This window comes from Arvicanthis niloticus, chromosome 6 (genome assembly GCF_011762505.2).
Source record: "Arvicanthis niloticus isolate mArvNil1 chromosome 6, mArvNil1.pat.X, whole genome shotgun sequence".
Taxonomy (NCBI): Eukaryota; Metazoa; Chordata; class Mammalia; order Rodentia; family Muridae; genus Arvicanthis; species Arvicanthis niloticus.
Genome location: NC_047663.1, coordinates 16521536 through 16544614, shown reverse-complemented (window position 1 = coordinate 16544614; position 23079 = coordinate 16521536). Strand labels below are relative to the sequence as shown.

The 23079-nt window shown below is 37.0% G+C and overlaps 1 protein-coding gene across 11 annotated transcripts in view; it reads left to right on the top strand.

The window, feature by feature from the left end:
• Positions 1-23079, top strand: part of Tanc2 (tetratricopeptide repeat, ankyrin repeat and coiled-coil containing 2) — a 296480-nt gene that overhangs the window by 211417 nt on the left and 61984 nt on the right. For all 11 annotated transcript variants that reach the window (XM_076935618.1, XM_076935617.1, XM_076935616.1 and 8 more), the window contains 4 exons: positions 357-638; positions 5774-5907; positions 15746-15977; positions 22509-22675. In XM_076935618.1, coding sequence (XP_076791733.1) covers positions 357-638; positions 5774-5907; positions 15746-15977; positions 22509-22675 — 815 coding nt within the window. The remainder of the gene's footprint in view (positions 1-356; positions 639-5773; positions 5908-15745; positions 15978-22508; positions 22676-23079) is intronic.

The following is a 23079-nucleotide window of genomic DNA, read 5'->3' as shown; positions in this document are numbered from 1 at the left end:
CAGCATTACGAGATTTATCTCCCTGGGTCCAGAAGCATTCTTTAGAACCCTTCCACTTCTCTTGCATCCCTGCTGATCGCTGGTGTGGGGGACATTCCTGTTGTTTAACAATTTTATAACACTGTCCTGATTTTCTTACTTCTGTGAATGAGTCATTTGTGTTTTTTTATTTTGTGTCTGTGTACTCTGCCCTCTGTGGTGTCTGATGGCTCTAGCATACCTGCATTGTTTGTTTTTCCTGAAAATCCCAAATACCATCATTCTGTAGCTCTAACAGTCTTAAACCGTCTTTCCCCTGTTTCTCTCAGTGACGACTGTGTAAACTAAGTTCTGTTATCTCTTGTTGTTCCTTCTAGTTCGCTTTGCACCTTACAGACCTCCAGACATCTCCCTGAAGCCCCTACTCTTTGAAGTGCCCAGCATTACCACAGAGTCAGTATTTGTTGGTCGAGATTGGGTATTCCATGAGATCGATGCTCAGCTTCAGAGTTCCAATGCCAGCGTGAACCAAGGAGTAGTGATTGTGGGAAACATTGGGTTCGGCAAAACTGCCATCATCTCCAGACTGGTGGCCCTCAGCTGCCATGGTACACGGATGAGACAGATCGCCTCTGACAGCCCACACGCTTCCCCCAAACGTACGTATCCCTTCTTACAAACAAACAAACCTGCCTGTTTTGTGTCCCTAAAATATTTTCTGACATTTTTATATTAGGCCACATATGCTTTTATTCCTATTCTGTGAAGCCTGAACTATGTGAGGACCATGGTGCAGAGAAACATCCTAATACTCTGTGTATATCTAACCCACACATCCAACAGTCACGAGAAGCATAGCCTCTTTATGGAATAAATTTGATGCATACCTGTTGGCTATGTGGCTGATCTGTCTTTTGGATAGTGACTCCAGCAATTCCTGTAGAGTCATTTGTTCCCATCACTGTCAGATGTTATTCAGCCTGTGCTTACTTCTTGTTAAATGACAACACAGTCTGTGGCCTTCCTTTCTTTGCAACTAATCTCAGTGCCACACAGCTTAAACCCGAGCTTGGCTGTATCTTGGAAGGTTTCTTTCTACTTTCTTGTAGAAAGTTGTAAAGTTTTCCTATGTAGTCGGTCTCTTTTCACCACAAGCTCAATGGTCAGTCATCACTGCGGTCTTGATAACTTGTTAGTAAAACACTCACATAGTATTATATGTCACATAGTCTTTAAGTGCTTTATAAATACTAATTTATTCAGTCATTTATCAACTCAGTGTGGTGGATCCTGTTGTCTTCATTTCACAGGTAAGTGATCCAAGACTCCCAGGGTTTTTACAGCCCATAAATAGGGAAGCAAAGCAGCCTGGTTTCTTTTTTGGTTTTTTGAGACAGGGTTTCTCTGTGTAGCCTTGGCTGTCCTGGAACTCACTCTGTAGACCAGGCTGGCCTCGAACTCAGAAATCCGCCTGCCTCTGCATCCCAAGTACTGGGATTAAAGGTGTGCACCACCACCGCCCGGCACAGCCTGGTTTCAAAAGCTGTTCCTAGACTAAATTTCTTATAGTAAAACTTATTAGAGGAAAGAAAATAAATGGATGTGTGTAAGAGTTCTTCCTGTATAAACCAGTCTGCCTCTCCTTGATGATCTTAGGAGAACAGAAAAGGAAGGTCCAAATTAAATTAGTAACATAGCCCACCACACATTTCATACAACAACCACTAGAAATGATTTGTGTGAGACTGTGGTAATCTCAGGGTCTGGAAACCTGACAGGAACTCACTGAATATCATCCAAACATCTTCCTTTTGAAGTTGCTTAGCAGGTTCTATATCAAAGAAATGATGGTGTACTTAAGAATACCTAATGTATAAAAGGAGCTGGTGTCTAAAAAGAAAACTTACTGAGTGCAATTATATAGTGAACTCTCATTTTAAGAGTACCTTGCTCATGTTCCTAAATGAAGTGCTTCTAAAGTAAACATAGGCATAGTCTTGTGAGAACCAAGAACTTGAGATTGTGCCACAGCATGTAAATTGACCATATGGCACTTTGTAACCTTAAATTTGCATTAATTCTTTGGATCTCAGTTTTATTGTCGGCAAAAGAACGTGTGACTAGCTGATTGTTGAGAACAGCTTTAGGGATAAGGATGTAGCTCGGTGACAGTACTTGTTCTACATGCCTGAAAGGGAGTTCAGTCTTTATAGAACAAGTGAAGGTGATAATGAAGAAGACGAGTCTTAAAATAGCTTCTGTGCTGAGATGTTGACTCAAAGAACATGCCTTTATGGTTTGCAGTGAATTTTCACACCTATTCCAGTATTTTCTTTCAAATGCTTAACTATCAAGCCATACTACTGCTTATCTGAGTAGTCCAGGAGTTAAGCTGTTTGGGTATGCCAGAAAGAAAACACTGGCTCACACTTTCTTTGACTCCTCAGTGTATCAGTGTGGAAGATAGTAGTGGCAGGATCATTCCTGACAGAAGCTAAATCCCAAAGCCAAGGGTAGTTGTTTTGTCTAAAAGCAAAGTATCTGAGGTCTGCACATAAGCCTTGGGGAGCAAAAAATAAATTGAAAATAGTATATATGCTCTCAAAGCAGATTTTTCCAGATGTAGTTGGTTATAATTCTCTAATACTGTTGCCTTTTATCTCTTGGGAATCTCTGAAAACAATGAAACACTTTCCACTTATAAGATAATCTCCATTGTTGGTTCTTAGATCTGGCCCTTTAGTTAACTTCTGAGACTAGAAAAAGGAATAGGAAAAGATAGAATAGACAGCACTGTCTGTCAGAGCTGCAAAGAACCAGCATTGCCTTGTGCAAATTTTTCACTATAATCTGTCGGTGGTCAAACTACCTCTGCCTCTGCCATCCTCAACAAACCTGTGTTTCTTAAAGAAAAGTCAAGGATATTTTACTAACAGGATGCAAGCTATTTTTTTCTTTTCTTTTTTTTTTACAAAAATATATATATGTATTTTACAAATATATATATATAATTTGTGTTTTGCCTACATGTATGTATATGTACCACATCTGTGCTTGGTACCCACTAATTTCAGATAAGTACATCATATCCCCTTGAACTAGAGTTACAGATGGTTGTGAACTGCCATGTGGGTGCTAGGAACTGATCCTGGGTCATGGGTCCTCAGTCCTGAGTCCTTTGTCAGAACAACAAGACCCTTAACCTCCTACCCATCTCTCCAGTCTACAAGTTATTCTTCAGCGTGAATCTGTTACTATATGAGCCAACACTACAAATACTGCCTGAAGCAGTAGAAGTTCTTTGGTTAAGGAATAAGGTCAGAGGTTTGGCCTACTTTTCTACCGATTAACGTACATTAAACTTGAGTAGGTTTATTTAGAATCCCACTGGTTTTCTGAACCCTCGGGCAATGATACCATGATATAGTTGTAATAATGAAAAACTGCAAAGTTGCAGAGCTTTGTTTTTTGTTTTTTGTTTTTTAACTTATCTCTGTGTATCATCTGTTGTTCCTTCTTCTCCACACTGAGCAGTACTGCTGCAAACGATGTGAGCAGTTTAGGCTGCAGTCCTTTACTGCATAGCTCTCCTTCCCCCACAGTCAGCTCCACAGCGTGCCCCCTCCTTGTCATTTCCCTTAGAAGGTAGAGAAAAACTGTGAAGGCAGACACTAACCTGTCATCCTGCTTTCCGCCTACTTTCACAGATATGACTCTCCCATCATTCTCTTCCTTCATCACCCCCCCCCAACACACACAAAGAACAAAAACATTTTGTGAAAATAGACCTGTTCTATAACTCAGGTATTATTGTACCCGTTACAGGTAGACTGGTATGGTAAGTGACTGTATTTTCATCACTGGAGGTCCTGATGTAGTTACCTGAATTTGACATTTGTCAGCAGCTGCCAAACCTCCACACAGCTGCTCAGTTAAGTGATCCCTGCTCTGCTCCTTTCAGAAGTCTATTTTGCTAGTTTGTTGAATACACTGACTTGTGCTTATCTCTTAACTTCTATTTCTTCTGTTCTCTGAATGGCAAACAGAAAGTAAGCCACTCAGACAAAAAGGAGGGCCTTTCCAAAAGAGAGTAGCCAGAAGACAGAGTATTTACACAGTAATTACTCAGAAATCAAATTCCAAGCAAAGGAGCATAGATCCATGGACAAGAGTAAACAAGCATATGTAGTAGTCACTAAACTTTAAGTCAACTCAAAGTGTCACACATTTCTTCAGACCTGCCTCACTGCCATCTCTGCACCCTCATCCTTGCAATTATTACAGTATGACCAAGAAATCTACTCCATCACAGGTAAATGGAAGAAATCTCACTTTATTTTTACTGGTACAAAATTAAGTGATGACTACTTTCTTCTATTCCTTCTTTTTGATAGCTGTTGTTTGTCCAATAACTTGAAATAAGTTTTTGCTTTTGTGTATGTGTGCCTGTTTTTAAATATTCTCTTACCTGTTAGGATCTATCATCTCTAATAGATAATGAATGCATTTTCCATTTTCTAAAACTTTATTACACCCTTGAAACTTGGCCTCCGTGTATTTTTCAGTGGCAGCATAAATGCATCACCATGTTTCAGACAGCCCTTGTATATTAGTTCTGTGACTCAGAACTCGGTTCAATACAAAGATAGGTCTTGCCACTTTTAAATTTTTAAATTTAAAAATTTCAAAACAGTTAAAATTTTAAAGTTGATTCTTTTCTATTTTTTTATCTTAATTTACTCACTTAAAATGCTCAATTCCAAGCTGTGTATAGTGTACATCTGTAATCCCAGCACACCGGCGGCAGAGCAGGAAGATCAAGAAAGAATAGAGACCAATCTGAGCAACAAAATAGGAATTAGCCTTAAATAAATGAGTAAATAAATAAACAAATAAATTTAATATGAGCATCATATCTCATGCCTGTAATCCCAGGACACAGGGAGTGGAAGCAGAGACAATTGCTTTAAGTTCCATGTGAACCAATACTGTATATATAATCTCTCAATGCTTGCTCTCAAAGTAAAATGATCAGCTATGCATTTTTAATACATTGAAAGGTTGTATCACAGTCACCATAACTTAATTTTAGAACATCGACCCCACTAAAAGAAACTTTTGTCTCTCAATAGTAAATCCCTGCTTTCCTTCAGACTCCCTATTTTCTGCCCCAGAAAGCCCCTACCTTACCTATCAATATGGATTTCTCTATCTGAGCGTTTTATATAAATAGAAACACATACTTGAAATGTTGGGAGCTGGTGTGCTATCATCTGTGTTGTAGCATGTGTGTATATCTCATTTTCTTTCATTATCAAGTAGCAGTCCATTGTATGGAGATAGCACATTTCACCCATTCATTAAGTGATAGACATCTGACTTGCTTTTACTTTCTGTTATAAGTCATGCTCTTCTGGACAGTGATATGTTTCTATTTAGACATGTGGTTTTTTACTTCACTTGGGTTATTTAGTCAGAAATGGAATTGCTAGGTCACAGAACAAAATGCAATTTAATATTTCTTTAGTCTATAGAGCAGTGGTTCTCAACCTGTGGATCACGGCCCCTTTGAGGGTCAAACAATCCTTACACAGGGATCACCTAAGACAATCAGAAAACTGATATTTATATTATGATTCATAATAACAGTAGAAAATTACAGTTATGAAGTGACAACAAAAATAGTGTTGTAGTTGGGGATCACCACAAGAGGAGGAGCTATATTAAAGGGTTGAGACCCACTGGTCTAGAGTGTTATGATTTTCTGCTTAAACATCGAATCTTTTTAATTCAGATGTGGATGCCAACAGAGAGCTACCACTCACCCAAGCACCTTCAGCCCATTCATCTATTACCAGTGGAAGCTGCCCAGGAACTCCAGAAATGCGCAGGCGGCAGGAGGAAGCCATGCGAAGACTTGCCTCACAGGTACAACAGGATTCCCAAGTTGAGGGCCTACGAGTTCCGTTTTAGCACCAAAGCAAAGACAGGGAGACTCTTGGCAAAGAGACCAAAAGTTTGTATAGGTATTCATGAGAGCATGAAGAAAAGTTTCTTTTTGCTCTTTTGGGGTTTTCTGTTGTTGTTGTTGTTGTTCTTTTAAAAAAAATACTCTGATAGGATTAGAATCTTCAAAACTTAGAAGCAAAGTCTTCTAGTGAGTAAATAAAGGCTTTAGTTTAGCCAAAGTCATGGTATAAATAAACAATAATTTTATTACTGGCTCAGAGCTCCTGTAATACCATATCATCCATAATATTTTTTATTTAAATTTCCTATCATTTTCAAAGTAACATATGCACATAGGAAAGCAAATCGTGTTCAGAACAAACAGTTGACTTCTTTACCCAACCCATCACCCCCAGGAAGCTGTGTATCTCCAGGCCCTTTTGATAAGAGTTCACCAACATTATCTTCTAACCCTTTCAGTAAACAAATCTTTTTTGTGACTATCATAGTTTTTTAATATCAAATAGCTCTTTCTTTTTTTGCAGTTACTCCCTTGTTTATAAAGCATTTTTAAATTTTATTCCTCTAGCTTTCTCTCTGCCTGTTTTCTTACCCCCTACCCTCGCATGTGGTTGTGGGGAGTGCATGAGATGGGGGAGGGGAAGGAAGAGAGAAATCTCACATGGACAAGTTTGAGTATACAAAGGGCCTTTAGATGATCCATCCCTTATTGGAAATACCCAGATGTCACTGCCTGTATGTTTTAGGGGATTTCTTTTTTAAATTGTTCACATCCTTAATTCAAAGAATTCTCCAGCCTTTTACCTGGAAAATATAGATACTGAATGCCAGCATTCTAGTGCTGGGCAGAATATGACTGGGGTTTCAGTAGACAATGCTGAATGCCCTTGTTTTCAAATCTTTACGCAACCTCTACTTTGCCCTGTGTTTGGTATTCCAAAGTTTAAATTCTCTCAATGTTTCTAGTCAATATACATCTCTTTTCTGTGGATGCTGGGGAGGTAGTCACCTGGGTAGGAAATTCTGGTCTAGGTCCCCTTTCTTTCCTTCATCCTCCAGAGTACCTAGTACTTGTGATTCTTGTGCTTCTCTGAAGTTTTACAGATGGTCTATAATATTACCAGCTTCAAATTTTCTCATAAAAATCTATTCTAAACAAGGCACCTTGGCTCTTAATCTCAGCACTTAGGGGGCTGAGACAGGAGGGCTTCTCAGAGTCGATGTCAATCATTGCTGTTAGTACCTTAAGCCCGTGCACAAACAGGCTTCCAGAACAGACCCAGACTTCCCTCGTGTTTGTTATTAACTCATTGTGACTGTAGAAGACATCTCTGCTTTCTTCTAAATATGCTGTCCAACCTGTTCTTTAGAATAATTTAAATAAAGAAATAGATAAATGTTGATGAGATTCTAGCATTATATTGTTACTCATTTAGAATGTTTGCTTGAAGCCCGTGTTCAGTAACCCAGGACCAAGTCACACAACACAAATGATCTCTGCATTGTATAGCCTACATTCTCATGATGGGAGAAGGGCAGTACTCAAATAAGTATATAATACATCAGATGGTGCTAAGAAAATAAAAGATATTCTATCTCTTTGCTTTGCTGCATCTTAATTCCTCTTCCACCAAGGAAAGAAATCCCAATATATTTATTTTTTATATTTGAAAAGTTTAAGTATATTAAGTAAAATATTAATGACTAGTTTTCCTTCTTAAGGAGTGATCACATTCTAAATGTCATGATTATGTCAGCTTTAAACAAAATATAAGTAAGTTTGTTTATGCCTTGAGATGGGATGTTTTTAATTTTTAATTAAACATTATACAGAAAGTTTCCCCTTAAACTTGATGTTTATGTTTATATTCAAAAAGTTAAATATTGTTTAAGTTGGAAGCTGGTGACTATTTATATTTACTTTAAAAATATTTTTTAAATTTTAGCATCCTAAGAGCAGCTTACAAATACATTTTTATGTAAGGATGCAGCATGTTTAATTTATGCTAACCTTTGTATAAGAAATTGCTCCTGGTTGACACATGAATATTAGCAATTATGACACATTACAGTTTGGCCATAGAAGCTTGTGCTATGGGAGCACAGAGCAGATGCCAGCAGTCTAGCTTCTTTCTCACCATGACAAACCAGTGAGTGGGCATCTGACTTTCAAATGAGATTCTCAAGTCAGTATTTTTTTTTGTTGTTGTTGTTTTATATATCAAGAGCCTCTTGATTTGAGAATACTTGGTATTAGTTCCTCTATATCAGTAATTACTACTAGTATTTCATAGTTTTCTTGCTGCTTCTTGAGCTAATTAGTGGAGGGCACTGAAGGGTTAACTGGTCAGAACTTTGAAACAGTCCTTTGTACTTTAACAGATTTTGCTCAATCAGCATCTGCCAGTTGTTTCTCCAGTTAGCATTGTGGTGTCTTCTGAACATAATCAGTGGAGAGGCACAGAGATTCATTGAGAACCTTTCTTGTATGTATAAACTCACCTAGAATGAAAGTGGGTTTTCCAGATAGAGAATAGAATGAGTACATACTATGTAGAATTAATAGGATAATTAACAGAACAGAAACACATTGACTTCTGTTTACAAAGTTGTAATAAGTGTAAGGACTCTGGATTATTTAGGATTCTGTTTTCTTTGCTTCATTGTATCTTAACCTTATATGGTAGTCATTATTATCTCCATTTTATACGTGAGAAAATGTTAATTTCCATAACTTTTTCCAGAGCTATGCTCTTAATAGATAACAGAGCTAAGAGTCAGAGCCTGTCATTTGTCTTTATTCCATAAAAGATGGAACAGGTGCTCAGGACCCTGCACCTTTAACCACTGCTGCTCTTCTAGTGAAAAGAAGGATCTTTGCTGAACATTCTTTTGGAAATTCTATCAGTCTTTGAATGTCCCTTCACAAAAAGAAATTATGATGAAGTTTCACCTTTCAGTGATTTTTGTTAGCTACCATTTTTCAAAAACAAAAAGTTTTCTATATGGTTAGCAGTTCTTACCATGCCAATGTTAAGTCTTTAAATTAAGATAATTCTGGATCCCCTGGAACTAGGGTCACAGGCAAGCCACTATGTGGATCTAGGAACTGAACCCTGATCCTCTATCAGAGCAGCCAGTGCTCTTAAGAACTGAGCCATCTCTCCTGCCCTGTAAGGCTCCTAACAGTGGGACTGGCACATCAACACAGCCACAAAAACTTCAACTTACAATGCATCCTGCATACAAGATGTGCTGGTGCAGTGTAGCACAGAACATGCAGGAGTGGCCAACCAATGATTGATCTGACTTGAGGCCTATCACTGCGTGGATGGCCAGGACCCAGCATAGAACCAAATTTGACTGGCTAAAAAATAAAGTCAATGAAATGATTTCTAATGTTAGAAGCAGATACAGAGACCCACAGCCAGACACTAGGTAAAGCCAAGGGAACCCCAAGAAAAGGGGGAGGAAGGATTCTAGAAGTCAGAAGGGTCAAGGACACCACTAGAACATGGCCCAGAGAATCAACTAAGCAGGGCTTATAGGGATTCATAGAGACTAAAGCAACAAGCACAGACCCTATATGGGTCTGAACTGTCCTCTGCATATCCGTCATGGTTGTATAGCTTGGTATTTTTGTGGGACCCCTAATAAAAACAAAGAGTCAGCAGGATTGGGAGCTGACTCTTTTTTTCCTGTGCTTGGGACCCTTTTCCTCCTACTGGTTTACCTAGTTCTACCTTGATAAGAGGGTTTATGCCTCGTCTTATTGTACTTTGTTATGCCATGGATAAGGAATAGATCTAGGGAAAGACGAGGTTTTGGGGAGGGGTTGGCTGGAAGGAGTGGAGGTAGAAGAAACTGTGGTCAGGATGTAATGTATGTAAACAATTTAAAGTTCTTTTAAAAAGCAGCTAACACAAACACACACACAAAAAGAAGATAATGAATATGAAATAAGCTAATTAGGGAAACTAACTACTTTTAAGATGTGTCATAGAGACACAAAAGCTTGGGGGTTTTTTCCCCCAAAAAGAATTCTTATGTAAGAAAGAACTCAATGTTGTTCTTGCCATTCCTGTGCTACATAAGGAAAATGTCAAGTGATTTTGGTTCTTGGAAGTGGTATTGCAACTGTTAAAGCTATCAGCAATAGCAACCATCATTTTGGCAATCTGGTAACATTAAACAAATTAAAAATAATATGGATATGTTAGATATATACAAAAAAGGCAGGGTAAAGAGAGAGGGGGAATTATGGACAAGGCAATGGCACGAAGTTTAATTAGTGTGAATATTCTCAAAGAGAACACTTGAGGACAAATGTGATCCAAGTCAAGCAGCAAGTAACCTATAAATAATGTTTTCATGTCTCTTGGGACTTTGTCTTCTAAAATTAACAATGACCCAGATTTCTTCTACATTCAGGATACCAGTATGAGAAAACAGCCTTATTGTATATTTGTCAACTTCAGTGTTTGTTATTTGTTAGTTTTTAATCAGCCTTTTTAAGTTGAATGGGTCATTGCTTAGCTGTTAGCCACCATATCCCCTACTTTTAACACAATGATTTTGGAAATAAATTTGTGTTAAATCAATAAAGAAATTCTAAACTCTTCCCTATACTAAAAACCAAATAGCCCTTTTCTTGTTGCAGTTTAGCAAAGTCCAAACTACTTTACCAAAAGAAAAAAAAAACTTCACATGAGCTAAAGATGGTGGTACACTCTATAATCCTAGCACTCAGGAGGCTGAGACGGGAGGATCAAGAATTCTAAGCCGGTCAGGACTATGTAGGAAGACTTTATCTTGTCAGGGAGGAGGACTCAGAGGGCTAGAGATGTAGGTCAATATGCTTGTTTTCATGCACAAGGCCCTGGGTTCAATTCTCAACACTGAAAAGGTTATTAAATATCTTTGCTTCCTAAGTTTACATGTGTATGTGTGTATGTATACACACAAAAAAATGTATATATGAATGTGTGATTTTATGTAGTCATATATGTATAATTTATACTTTTATCCTAAAATAGTTCACTGCAGCATACTATATGCAAAGGGACCGTGCTTTGTTTCAGTGGGATTCTAAACAACAGATGTAGAGTAAGGGAAATTGAAAAATCATGAAGCATCATAGTCATCATTGCTGCAGAAGACATCCACTGTAGATAGCAAAGCAAATGGCAGATACTCAGAGAGAAACAGGACTTGTATTATTTCCAAATAATCTCTTCTAAGATATTTTTAATCACACAAAAAAAGATAGCAGCTTTCTAGAGGCAGAGTGTTTACTTCAACTAAGTAAAGCAGGAAAGCCTCATCAATAACAAGATATGCCAGCACTGAGAACCCGATGGCTGGATCCATCAAGGACACAACATTTTTTATGGTATTCCTCCCAAGAAGACATCTCCGATCATCAGACAGACCCAAACTCAGAGACATTCAGCAAAATAACCAGTCAGTATTTGAAAACACCGATGTTGTGAAGAATGACTAAAGGTCTCTTCCAGATGAAAGGAGACTAAAGAGAAATAACAAAATACTGTGTGGGGCTCTGGATGGGTCTTGAGCAGGAAAGGACCTAATGGACACCATAAAATTTGAGTAATATCTTTAAGATTACTAAGTGTTATTTATATTTTTATGTAAAATTATTTTATGTTAATTTATTAGCTTTTATAATTATTATTATATAAAATACTAATAAAGGAGGCTGGGTGAGGAGTAAATGGAAGTTCTGTGTACTACTTTTGCAACATTTCTGTAAGTCTAAAATGAGTTCAAGTTAAAAAATAAAAGTCTCGTTGCTTTAAAAAAAAAATGAAGGGAAAAAAGAAAGGAGGAAAGAAGGTAAGGCTCTAAACTGGAAAATCACTGAAACTACCCAAGCTTGGGAACTATTTTTAGCCTCTAGTCCCAGAGTAAAGATTAAATCAGAGTTAAGCAATAAGAATAAAGAAAGATAAAGTAGTTATTTACAGTGAGCCTTCAGATTTTTAGAAATACTAAAGTAGCTTGTGTGGTGGCAGGTCGCATCTTATCTTATGTGACGGTGTTCTGCCTGCCTGCATGTTTGTGCACCACATGGTCTGCTGTTGTGTAAGGAGGCCAGAAGAGCCTAGGAACCAGTGCTATAGACAGCTCTGAGTAGCAGTATGCTTGCTGGGACTTGAACTCAGATTCTTGGGAAGATCAGCCAGTGCTCTTGACCACTAAACATCTCAGTGACTTTAATCTCAGCTTTCAGGAGACTATCTGATAAAGGAGGATCATCACCATAAGGCCAGCCCCATCTGCATAGTGATTTCCAGGTTTGCTTGTTTGTTTTCTTAGCTGACTTAATAGTTGAAGGATTATGCTAATAAGTAAATCTGGAATATTGAGTGGCTTAAGAGTATGAGAGCTGACCCAAAAGAAGAGTTAATGTCACTCTAGAATTTAAAAGATGCACATGTCAGTTGTTATGTAAGCTAGATTTTTCTGTCCAAATGAATTCCAGATATTCAAATCTGTCTTTTCTTCATATAAGATTAGCTTAATTCTTTCATAGGTGTTCATTTGAAATAGAAAATGTTCTATGGGTGTGAGAACCTGATACTTTTAACACAAGCCTGGAAGATTTACTGCCATTTGATTCTTTGATAAGGGTTATGATATATTTTATTATTAATTGAATATAGCATTAAATCAAAGTTGTTTCACACACACAGAGGCAGTACTAAAGATGGAAACCAGGGTACTGTGCACCCTTGGTAAGCATTCTGCCACAGAGATAATCTCTAACCCAATCAAAATATTTTTAATACTGTATTAAATTTATTATGAGTGTGCTCAAGTGTCTAGGTCAGAAGATAATATTCATGAGAGCTTTGAGTCCCAGGCATTGAACTCAGGTCCTCAGGCTTGGCAGCAGTCACCTTTACTACAACAGCATTTTACCAGTTCCCAATCAAAATGCTATGCTGACCTCCACCCTTAAGTGTATGTGACCTTCTAGGCTCTTCTTCTGTTCTTCCCTTGAATGAGGAACATAACATTTACTTACTGTCTTCCTTCAAAGAAATAATGTAATTCTAGTTGCTTTAAATATATTTTGTTTAGAATTACTCCAATAAAAAATTTTAAATAGCCTAAGTAAAACTTAGGGTGGGAAAATCAATTATGTAAGAAAGACATAGCTAAAAATGAGATTAAAACAAGTGATCTTGAGAAATAAGAGTCCACACAGGGAAAGGGTTGTACCAGTTGGTTTATTAAGGCAGATGGATTCTGAGCCATTTCCCAGAAGCTATAACCATAGTGAGTATAATAACTCCCTCAAAGCTGTAGAGTGCTATATAAATGCACCTTTTTACTTATAAAATGAGAGACTGGGGAAAAGTGTATACATTTAGGCTTGCTTCCTATTTTTATATATAGGAAATATTTAGGTAGTATCAAAAGAGAATTTGGGAGGCTGGAGAGATGACTCAGTGCTTAAGAGCACTTCTGTTTTTCCAAAGGACCTAGGTTCAATTCCTACAACCCACATGGTAGCTAACAATTGTCTATAACTCCAGTTCCAGGTGATCTGATGCCCTCTTCTGGCCCCCCACAAGCATCAAGCATTTTGATACAGGGTCTCACCAAAACTATAGCTCATGATAAAGCTGTGCTAACTGCCAGAGGTCTGCCTGTCTACACCTTCCCAGCACTGAGGTTACCGACACACAGCTTTTTAGACATGGGTGCTATCATTCTATCTGACTGAGACAGCTCAGTGCCTAACATAGTTTTCATGAAATTTATATACTTATACATATCACATAACTACTTTGAAATGTTCAGTTAATAACCTATTTTTGAATCACCTTACAAATCTGAAGATGTTAAGTGGATTTTCTACCTGAATTCTTCAAAGAAATCAAGACTTTGGAATGCCAAATACTAAAATTAAAAGAGAGGCAGCTTTAGAATGTATAACTTTAACACTGATTTTTGTTAAACGTAACCTCATTAATCCAAGTACATATCTGAAGGCTTCAGTGTAGTTCAGTGGCAGAGTGCTTGGCAGTAAGTGCAAATGCCAGGGCTCAATTCCCAGTACTGGAAAAAACATCACCAAGCACACATTAGATTTTTAACAAAATCAGTAAAAGAACCCTTCTTCTAGGTTTTATAATCTTTATCTGTAAAATAATACCCCACTACATTACATAAACGCAAGCATGCAAGGCTTGCTGGGCTGTACATTGCCTCCATATCTGGAATCGATTAAAGCAAACTACGGTGAGATACATGTTGATTCAAATATCTGTGTTCATGAAGGCAATGACCAGTGGCTCACTGTTGACTGAGAGGATGAGGTTTCCCTTTAGGCTTCTAACACTGTCCTTAGTAATCACATAAAGAAGAGTGGAGCTCTAAACACAACCTCTAGTTTCTAGCCCTCCTATGGAGTTTGGATTTCTTTGTTTCACTCACAAGCAGTTCCTCTGTTTAGCTTTAAATCTACAATAATATCCAGTATTATTTGATATCCTTTGTATTTAATGAAAAAGATCTTTAAAAAGAGTTGACATTTACAAAATGTATTAAAGAGATGTCCACACTTACAGATTAAGAGGTTTTTTCAGATAGAACTCCTCTGTGGTAAACTTGTCTAAGAGGTAACTGAAGAACAGCATTCCCAGTACATTCATGAATGCTATTAGGATGTCTGAGTTACCTATAGGTACAAAGCTAGTAGCTAAAAGAGCATACAGCACGGTGATGGTGGTGTTACTTAAGACAAGTGTGGAAGTGGTGGTGACCATGAGGAGGAGGAGGACGAAATCAGCTGATGTCATTACCCTCTTACTGTGTTCTGAGCACCTTGTCACGTTCTTTCCATAAATCAAGCTGAATCTCTCCTGCTGGTATCATGTTTTTTTTCTACAGTATGCCATCACTTTTCTTGGCAGAGATGAGCCAGAAGAGTGCTCTATATTAAAGTCACTCTCTGTGCTAGGCATGATTGTATATTCTAGAGGTGGAAGCAGGAGGATCAGGAGTTCTAGGCCAGCCTGGGCTACATAGTACAACTCTATCAAAAAGAAGAAACTCTTTTCCACTTGCACTTGATGCAAAAAGAACAACCACAACAGACAATATGGAGTAAATTCTGTACAATTCTAACAAACAGCTTAAAACAGACAGACAGACAGCCCAAAACCTAAATGTTATTAACTCTTAAACTCTTAAAATTTAAGACCCACATTTAGCAAAAATCTCACCTCTTTCCTTCTTGCTTTTATCTAACTTTGCTACTTTTCCTCTGTCTGGATTTTCAGAAAATATTTACTATTTACTGATAATTTTTAAATCTAAGTTATTTTATAGGCTTATCTTTTTAAGAGACAAGACTGTACCAAAAAGTGATGTGAGCATATATATCTCTTGAGAGTAATATGGTTTTCATCACTGTTTTATTTCTAATGCTTTGTTACAAGAGTAAACTTTTCTATACTACTGTGTTGAATAAATGGTAATATTAATGTACATCTTCCTCCTCAGTCTTGCTTCCTGTCTCTTGTTATCCAGAAGGACTATCCCATTTTTATTTATAAACTTTAATTTTAGGTTGTTGGAATATATACATATATAATGCCTAATCTTTGACTGTGCATAAATTATACAGTTGCGTTAGTGCCTTTTATTTTTATTTGGGGGAGGGGGATGAGAAAATGGAGAAAGCAAAGACAGTGTTAGGGTATGGTCATATGTAACCAGAGTTGCTAAGAGGCCTGTTTGCAATCTCATCTTTCCATAGGTGGTTGCCTATCATTATTGCCAAGCAGATAATGCCTACACCTGCCTGGTACCAGAATTTGTCCACAATGTTGCTGCCCTGCTCTGCCGCTCACCTCAGCTGACAGCTTACCGGGAGCAGCTTCTTCGGGAGCCCCACCTGCAGAGCATGCTAAGCCTCCGGTCCTGTGTTCAAGACCCCATGGCCTCCTTCCGGAGGGGAGTCCTAGAGCCCTTGGAGAACCTCCACAAAGGTATAAATAAGGTCTAAAGGGTGGTCACTTAGGGTGTGATATAGAAATGATTATGTTTATTACATTGCCAAAACTAAATGTTCTATAGCTGATGTCTATAGATTACAGTTTACAGAAAACTGTGATAGTGCACATATGTAGTCCTAGCACTTGGAAGAGGCTAGGGTAGGTGCACTGTTTGAATCCAGGAAGTGAAAACAAACCTGGGCAATGTAGCAGGACCCTATTTCAAAATAACAGATCCCTGTAGAAACTGATCCTTCCTCCTTCCTTTGTAAAAAGTTCTTATTTTGATTTCCAAATAATTTCAGTTTTCTTATAATAAAGTAGTAAAGCTTCTCATCCTTTCTGCGGAATTAGAATTAATAAAGTTGCAGCTCCATCTCACTGTTTCAGAGTTTCTATGGCTAGAAACTCTATAGTTAGAAAATATCTGCAGTACATTTATTATGCCACCCATAGCTGCATACCTCAGTATTTACACTAGAAATCACTTAACTGTTCATTTGGAAGGTATGTAAAGAATCACATGGACATTTTGTGGTACATAAATTATCAGAAAAACAAGTGGTTCTTAATGAAAATGAAATTAGTGGGGTCTGTCTCCTTCTCGTGCTCATGTCTTTTCTTCCTTTTTCTTTACAGCCCTAGTATTCACTGAAGCCTAAGCACAGTCATCTCCTTAAACCTCTCCGCTACACATTTGTTCACCTTTTTAACTTTTTATTTTTAGTGTGGGGAGGCAGGTTGGCGTGGAGGATTGCATACATGGTACACTTATACCTGAATGTACACATCGGCATGTATAGAGTCCAGAGGAAGAGGCTGGTGTCTACAGCTCTCTTCCTTCCTTAACTGTTTTAACACAGGGTCTCTCAGCGACTGGCCTTTGAGCTCCTAAATCTTCCTGTCTCTGCCTCACCAGCACTTGGGTTACAGGCATATGCAGAGATACCTAGTTTTTTACATGTGTGCTTGGGATTCCAGCACTCACATAGTACTCTTACCCACCGAGCCATCCCTCCACCCTCCTCTATACCAGTAGTAGTAGTAGTAGTAGAAGATTTTACTTATTTATTTTGTGTGTGAGTATTCATACCACAGCTTGTATGAGGTCCCAGGAATCAAGCTCTGGTCATCAGGTATGGAAGCAGGTCCCTTTACCCACTAAGCCACCTTACCTGTTTCTCTGCTTGTAACAATGTTTTTATTAGCACTGAAAGCCAAACAGAATGATAATGATTAAGTATCTCAGTTGTGCTCCTAGATACATTAGTATAGATATGTAAAATCTTAAAATTTGATATGAACATTTAATGAGCATTTATAGTATGCCAGATAAACTTTGTGCTGTACAAGTATTAGTTGATTTTGCTCAAGTTGTTAGCTGTTTCTCTTTGACTAAATTGTGTGCAATTAAATTTCAAAACGTGTGTTTCTCTTTTCTCATTCATACCTACCTTTTCACCTTGAACATGGTAGATATTTCAGGATTCATTTTGAATAGAGGCATAAAAGGGGAAACTTCATATACATGTTTTTTGTTTGGTTTTGTTTGATTTGGTTTGGTTTGGTTTTTTGAGACAGTGTCTCTATGTAGCTCTGGCTGTCCTGGAGCTCACAGTGTAGACAAAGCTGGCCTCACACTCACAGAGATCCACCTGCTGCTGGCTCCAGAGTGCTAAAGGCATGTGCCACCAAGCCCAGTGATATATGGGTATTTTAAAGGGGCAGTGATATAAAGAGCTATGCCCTATGTGTTCAAAGAGAATATACAGATGCTTGCTGAGTCTGCACCAAATTCTCAACCATACTGACATGGTTCATTATTTCACTGTAAGATAGATCTACTCATTTATCTCTCTATCCCTTTAGATATCCCTATTAACAGAATTCTGAGTAAGTTCAATTGCTTCATCTTATTCTGGAGGGTTTCTACTCTTAAAGTTATAAGCAGCAGTTGGAAAAACAATTTACAAATGTTAAAAATTGTTTAATCAACCCAAAAGAAAAAAGTAGAAAAGATTAGGTAAATCATATTAAGGAATTAATTGTAAAATATAAATGGAGTAAGTAAACAAAATGCAGAAACAGACTGAATAAAGAACAAAATCTGATTTATATGCTGCTGTCTTCATAGAGTTACTCAAATATCACACAACTGAAAATGAAAGAATAATAAAAAACTAAATAGCGGGTTAAACATAAACCATAAGAAATCTAGAGTAGTTTGTTTATGTCAGAATAGGCTTTTAAACAAGCAATATTAGTAAAGGCAATTAGTAGATATGAAAGCCAATTCATCAGGAGATAAAGTAATCCAAAATCCTAGAATTAGGGTTTCAGAATCATGAATCAAAAACTGATCAAAAAAAGCTTAATAAGCAAAGCCCATTTACAGATGGGTATTTAAATGCTTCTCAGTAACTATTGAAACAAGAAGAGAAAAAAATTAAAGATACAGATTTGAATATTATTATTAGCCAACTTGCTCTGGTTGGTACTTATAAGAATGTTACCTAATGCCGGACGGTGGTGGCGCACACCTTTAATCCCAGCACTTGGGAGGCAGAGGCAGGTGGATTTCTGAGTTCAAGGCCAGCCTGGTCTACAGAGTGAGTTCCAGGACAGCCAGGGCTACATGGAGAAACCCTGTCTCGAAAAATCAAAAAAAAAAAAAAAAAAAAAAGAATGTTACCTAATAAATACAAAATATATATTTTCTTCAAGAAAACATAAACTATATTCTGAACTATAGAACAAGTCTCAAAATTTCTAAGTTATTTGAGCATGGTAGTGCATGCCAAAACTCCCAGCACTTAGGATGCTGAGGTGAAAGGACTGTGAGTTCAAGACTAGGTTAGACTATACATAATGAGGTCCTGCCTCTAAAACAACAAAAATCAAAGTTAAAATATCAGTCTAGGGAGCTAGCTTAGTCTGTAATGTGCAAGGATCCAAGTTTGATACTCAGTGCCTTTATAAAAACAAACAAACAAAAGAAATAAAGGCACACACTTGTAATTCCACTGTTGGGGAGAAGGAAGCAAGTGGGTCTCCAGGGCTCGCTAGACAAGTCCCTGGCCAGTAAGAGAGCCTGTCTCTCAAACAAAAAAAAAGCAACAGCACCCAAGGGATAACGCCGAGTTGTGCACTGCACCTTGTGGGCATGCACACCCGAGAAGGTAAATACTGCATCAGTGTTGTCCAAAACAATGTAATTAAATTAGAAATCAGTAACAATATGCTCTTAAATATGTTTAGATTAACCTACTTCTAAATAACCTATAGGTCAAAGAGCAGATTATACAGAGAATGTTTAATATGTCAAAATGAATAATATAAAATAACTTGTGTGAGTTTCTTTCTTAAACTAGAAAAATACAAGGAAAATAAACTTAATACAAATAAGGACGTGATCTTCAAACAGAAATGATTGAAGTAAAAAGCTGATGTGAAATTTGAAAATCAAGCCTCAACAAGACTGTTCAAAAATAATGAGAGAGAAACATGAATTAAAAGAGGTGGCACCACTACAGTTCATTAAAATATTTTTAAAAATAAGCCATTATAAATAACTTTAACAATAAAATTCAGCAAATTGACTAAAGTAGACATTCTGAAAACATACACATAACTTAGCAATATATTTTTCAAAAAAAAAAAAAACAGAAAAGAACATTTTATTTTATCAGGCAAGCATAACAGATAGACATCAAAATGTCAAACTTAAGGATCTTTTCAAAACTAAAACAAAAAAGAAGAAATACATTATAGACCATTATTCCTCATGGCCATCATAACAAAGTCCTAGAAGAAGAAAAAAGCTAATAGTGAAGTTAGTTCCTACTTGGTCGGGATTACAATGTTACCTTAACATTTGAAAGTTAATCTGTATAATTTATCATATTAAAAGATCATCAATATAGTTATCCTAATAAGTATATAAACCCAGATGTCCATCAACATAGTGAAGAAATGGATTGTAAACTTGTTCAATCTTAGTAGTAAAAAGAAACAAATACAGTATTAGTCTCAGAAACTTTATATTAAGCAGAAGAAACAAATGTATGTAGCCTGTGGTGATAGAAGTTAAAACACTGGCTGCCCTTTGAGCACTGACAGGAAGGAAACCTAAAGAAATTTTCTTGAATGACAGGAATGTTTTTCAATTTGATCAGGTTTTTAGTTGCATGATTATATATAGTTACCAACACTTATTAAAGTATATAAATTAAATGGCCTTCATTTGTCATATATGCATATTATCCTCAGGTAGCTAGAGTTTTCCTCCCAGGAAAGTTTTATGGGAAATACTTTTCAATCTGTAGGAGTTGGATTGCTAATAATGCACTTCTCCTTTTTAAAAACAGACTGGGAAAACATCTGTCGACATCTTATAACCCACATCCCTAGGTAACTTTAAATAACTCTTTCTAAGAATGGAAGGAAAATCTCAAGCAAGAAAACCTCACAGGGTTTTAAAAGACTATCATTGTCCTGATTAAGGACAGTTAAGGATTAAGGTCCTAGAGATCAAATCCAGGACCTTCTGTCTGGTAGACAAATCTACCAGCCAGCTCATATTAGTCCCCACTTTAGAGACAAAAAATATTTATGTTTTACTCATGGAGTGAGTATTGTATTCTATTGGAAATTTCTGCAAATGAAATTTAGCTTTATTAGCAAATTAATTGTTTCATTCATTACAATATCCAGAGCCAAGGAGATGGCTCCTCAGTGGGCAAAAGCACTTTCCTCCAAGCCTACTAACCTGAATTCAACCTCTGGGGACCCACATGGTAGGAGGAAACTGACTACACACACACACACCCCACAAATGTAATTTTTAAGAAGTATTTTAAATGTTTTTCAAAAGAAAATAATTTTCTACAGGTGCATTGTCATCTGCCTTTTTATCCCTATGAAGGTCTTGACTTAGGAATCACCCGGGTAAAGTTAGGAGATTGTGACAGGAGGTACAGGTTGTGCTAAGCTTTTGGCAGTCCCCTGGAGAAGGAAGAATGACTTTAACACATGTCTATCTCCATCATGAATATGTTCTCAGGCTACCACCTGCTGAAAAATTGCTCTTGAAACTAGTGAGCTCCCCTGAAGCAGTGTAGAACTTGTCCAGCATACTAGGAGGTGCTCAGCCGAAAGTAAGACACAATTAAGTTTCAGGGAGCCAGAGTTCTCAAAATCAAGCATGTAACAATTCCCAGTTGTTTAGGTAAATTCCTAATTCCAAGTATTTCTCTATTACTTAATTTTTAGACTTAAAAATTTCCTTAATTTTTAGAGTCTCTGAAAGACCATTTTATTTTCTTAGTGCCATGTCATTTATAATAACACTTTATTAAAAACATTATAATAAATTAGAACTGGAATCCATAGTTTATTTCTTTTCTTAATATGTAGATACTTGAAAGTTACCATTAAAATTATCTGCCCTGGAGCTGGACAGTGCTGGTGCATACCTTTAATTCCTGCTTTCCAGAGGTGGGGGCAGAGGCAGGAGGATCTCTGAGTTTAAGGCCAGACAGGACTACACAGAAAAACCCTGTCTCAAAAAAATAAAATAAAATAAAATAAAATAAAATAAAATAAAATAAAATAAAACATTATCTGGCCTGTGGATATAGCTCAGTAGTGGAGTATTTATTCATTATGCAAAAGACCCTGGTTGCAATCCCAAGTATTGGCAAAAGATATACAAACACCTCTTCATAATTTGAGAATTGACATTAAAATATTGGTAAACTGAAATTAGTTTCTTAATGCAAAACTTGAAAAAATTGTGTGCTTGTGTTTAAAAATTAAAAGAATCAGTATTTTACAGTAGTCTGGACCTTTTATTTTGAACCTAGTTTCATTTTTCCTTCAGATTAAACATGTTTCTTCATTAGATAACCAGAAGTATTCAATATTATCCAAGAACTGATACACACTTAGAGAGAATACAAGCCTGAAATCTCACTAAGCACCCTCAGCATGAACCTAAAGATAAATTAATTCAATTAATTTAGAAGGGAACTAAATGCCAACAATTCTCTGACCTGACTCCTCCCCTAGGAGATTAGTGATGGGACTGTCTCATCATCTAGGACGCTGCCAGGTTCATTCATGTTCCATCCTCTCTTCCCAGAACAGTCATGTATAGTTCTGTATGCTACTTCAGTCTTTAAGGAATTTACAAAAGAATATGTGATATTATTTTCTTTATGCTGTGATAGGAACAACCAGTTTATTTAGCTTTTATTTGTGTGAGAGAACAGTTGAGTTCCACATTCAAGAGCTCATAACTCCAGCTGTCAGACTCTCACAATGAAAATACAGTATTTCTGAACCTGTGACCTGATAAAAAACTAAGTAATTCCCCAAATGAAAGATTGCATGTCTTAATAATAAGTTATACATTCTGAGCATTGTAATAACATTTTTTTCCAGACTGATCTGTGATCCGAGACCCAGTGAGAACCCATCTATCCACTTGGTAATTGTGAAGTAATTTGTTTTTTTCTATCTCAGAGAGAAAAATCCCAGATGAAGATTTCATCATTTTAATTGATGGATTAAATGAAGCAGAATTTCACAAACCGGATTATGGGGATACAATTGTATCATTTCTAAGTAAAATGATTGGAAATTTTCCTTCTTGGCTCAAACTAATTGTAACAGTTAGGACCAGTTTACAGGTATGTGTCTGTTTGCTTCTAAACCGTAGATTATCTCCCTTCCAAGGAGCTTAAACTGAGAAAGTTCTGAATCCTAGTTCTCTTAGCTCTTCTTAAACCTAAGAGACATGATCTAGAAAAAAGCATTCTTTCTGTATGTCAAGTTCCTAGTCCCATTGCTCTGGGTAAGGCTTCATAAAATGTTCCTCAAAATAGAATTAAGAGGCTAAGTATGTAATCCAAGCACACCTGAAGCAGAAGAAAGAGGGTCATGAGTTCAAGATCAGTCTAAAAGGAGCAAAAAAGAAAAAAGAAAAGTCTATTGTTTGGACTTTGCCCTGATGTAGTAGTAGTGCAAAAGGGGAAATGACTCACACTTTGAATTCCACTTCACACGTTTAGCCTGCCATAGAGGCTCACACTTT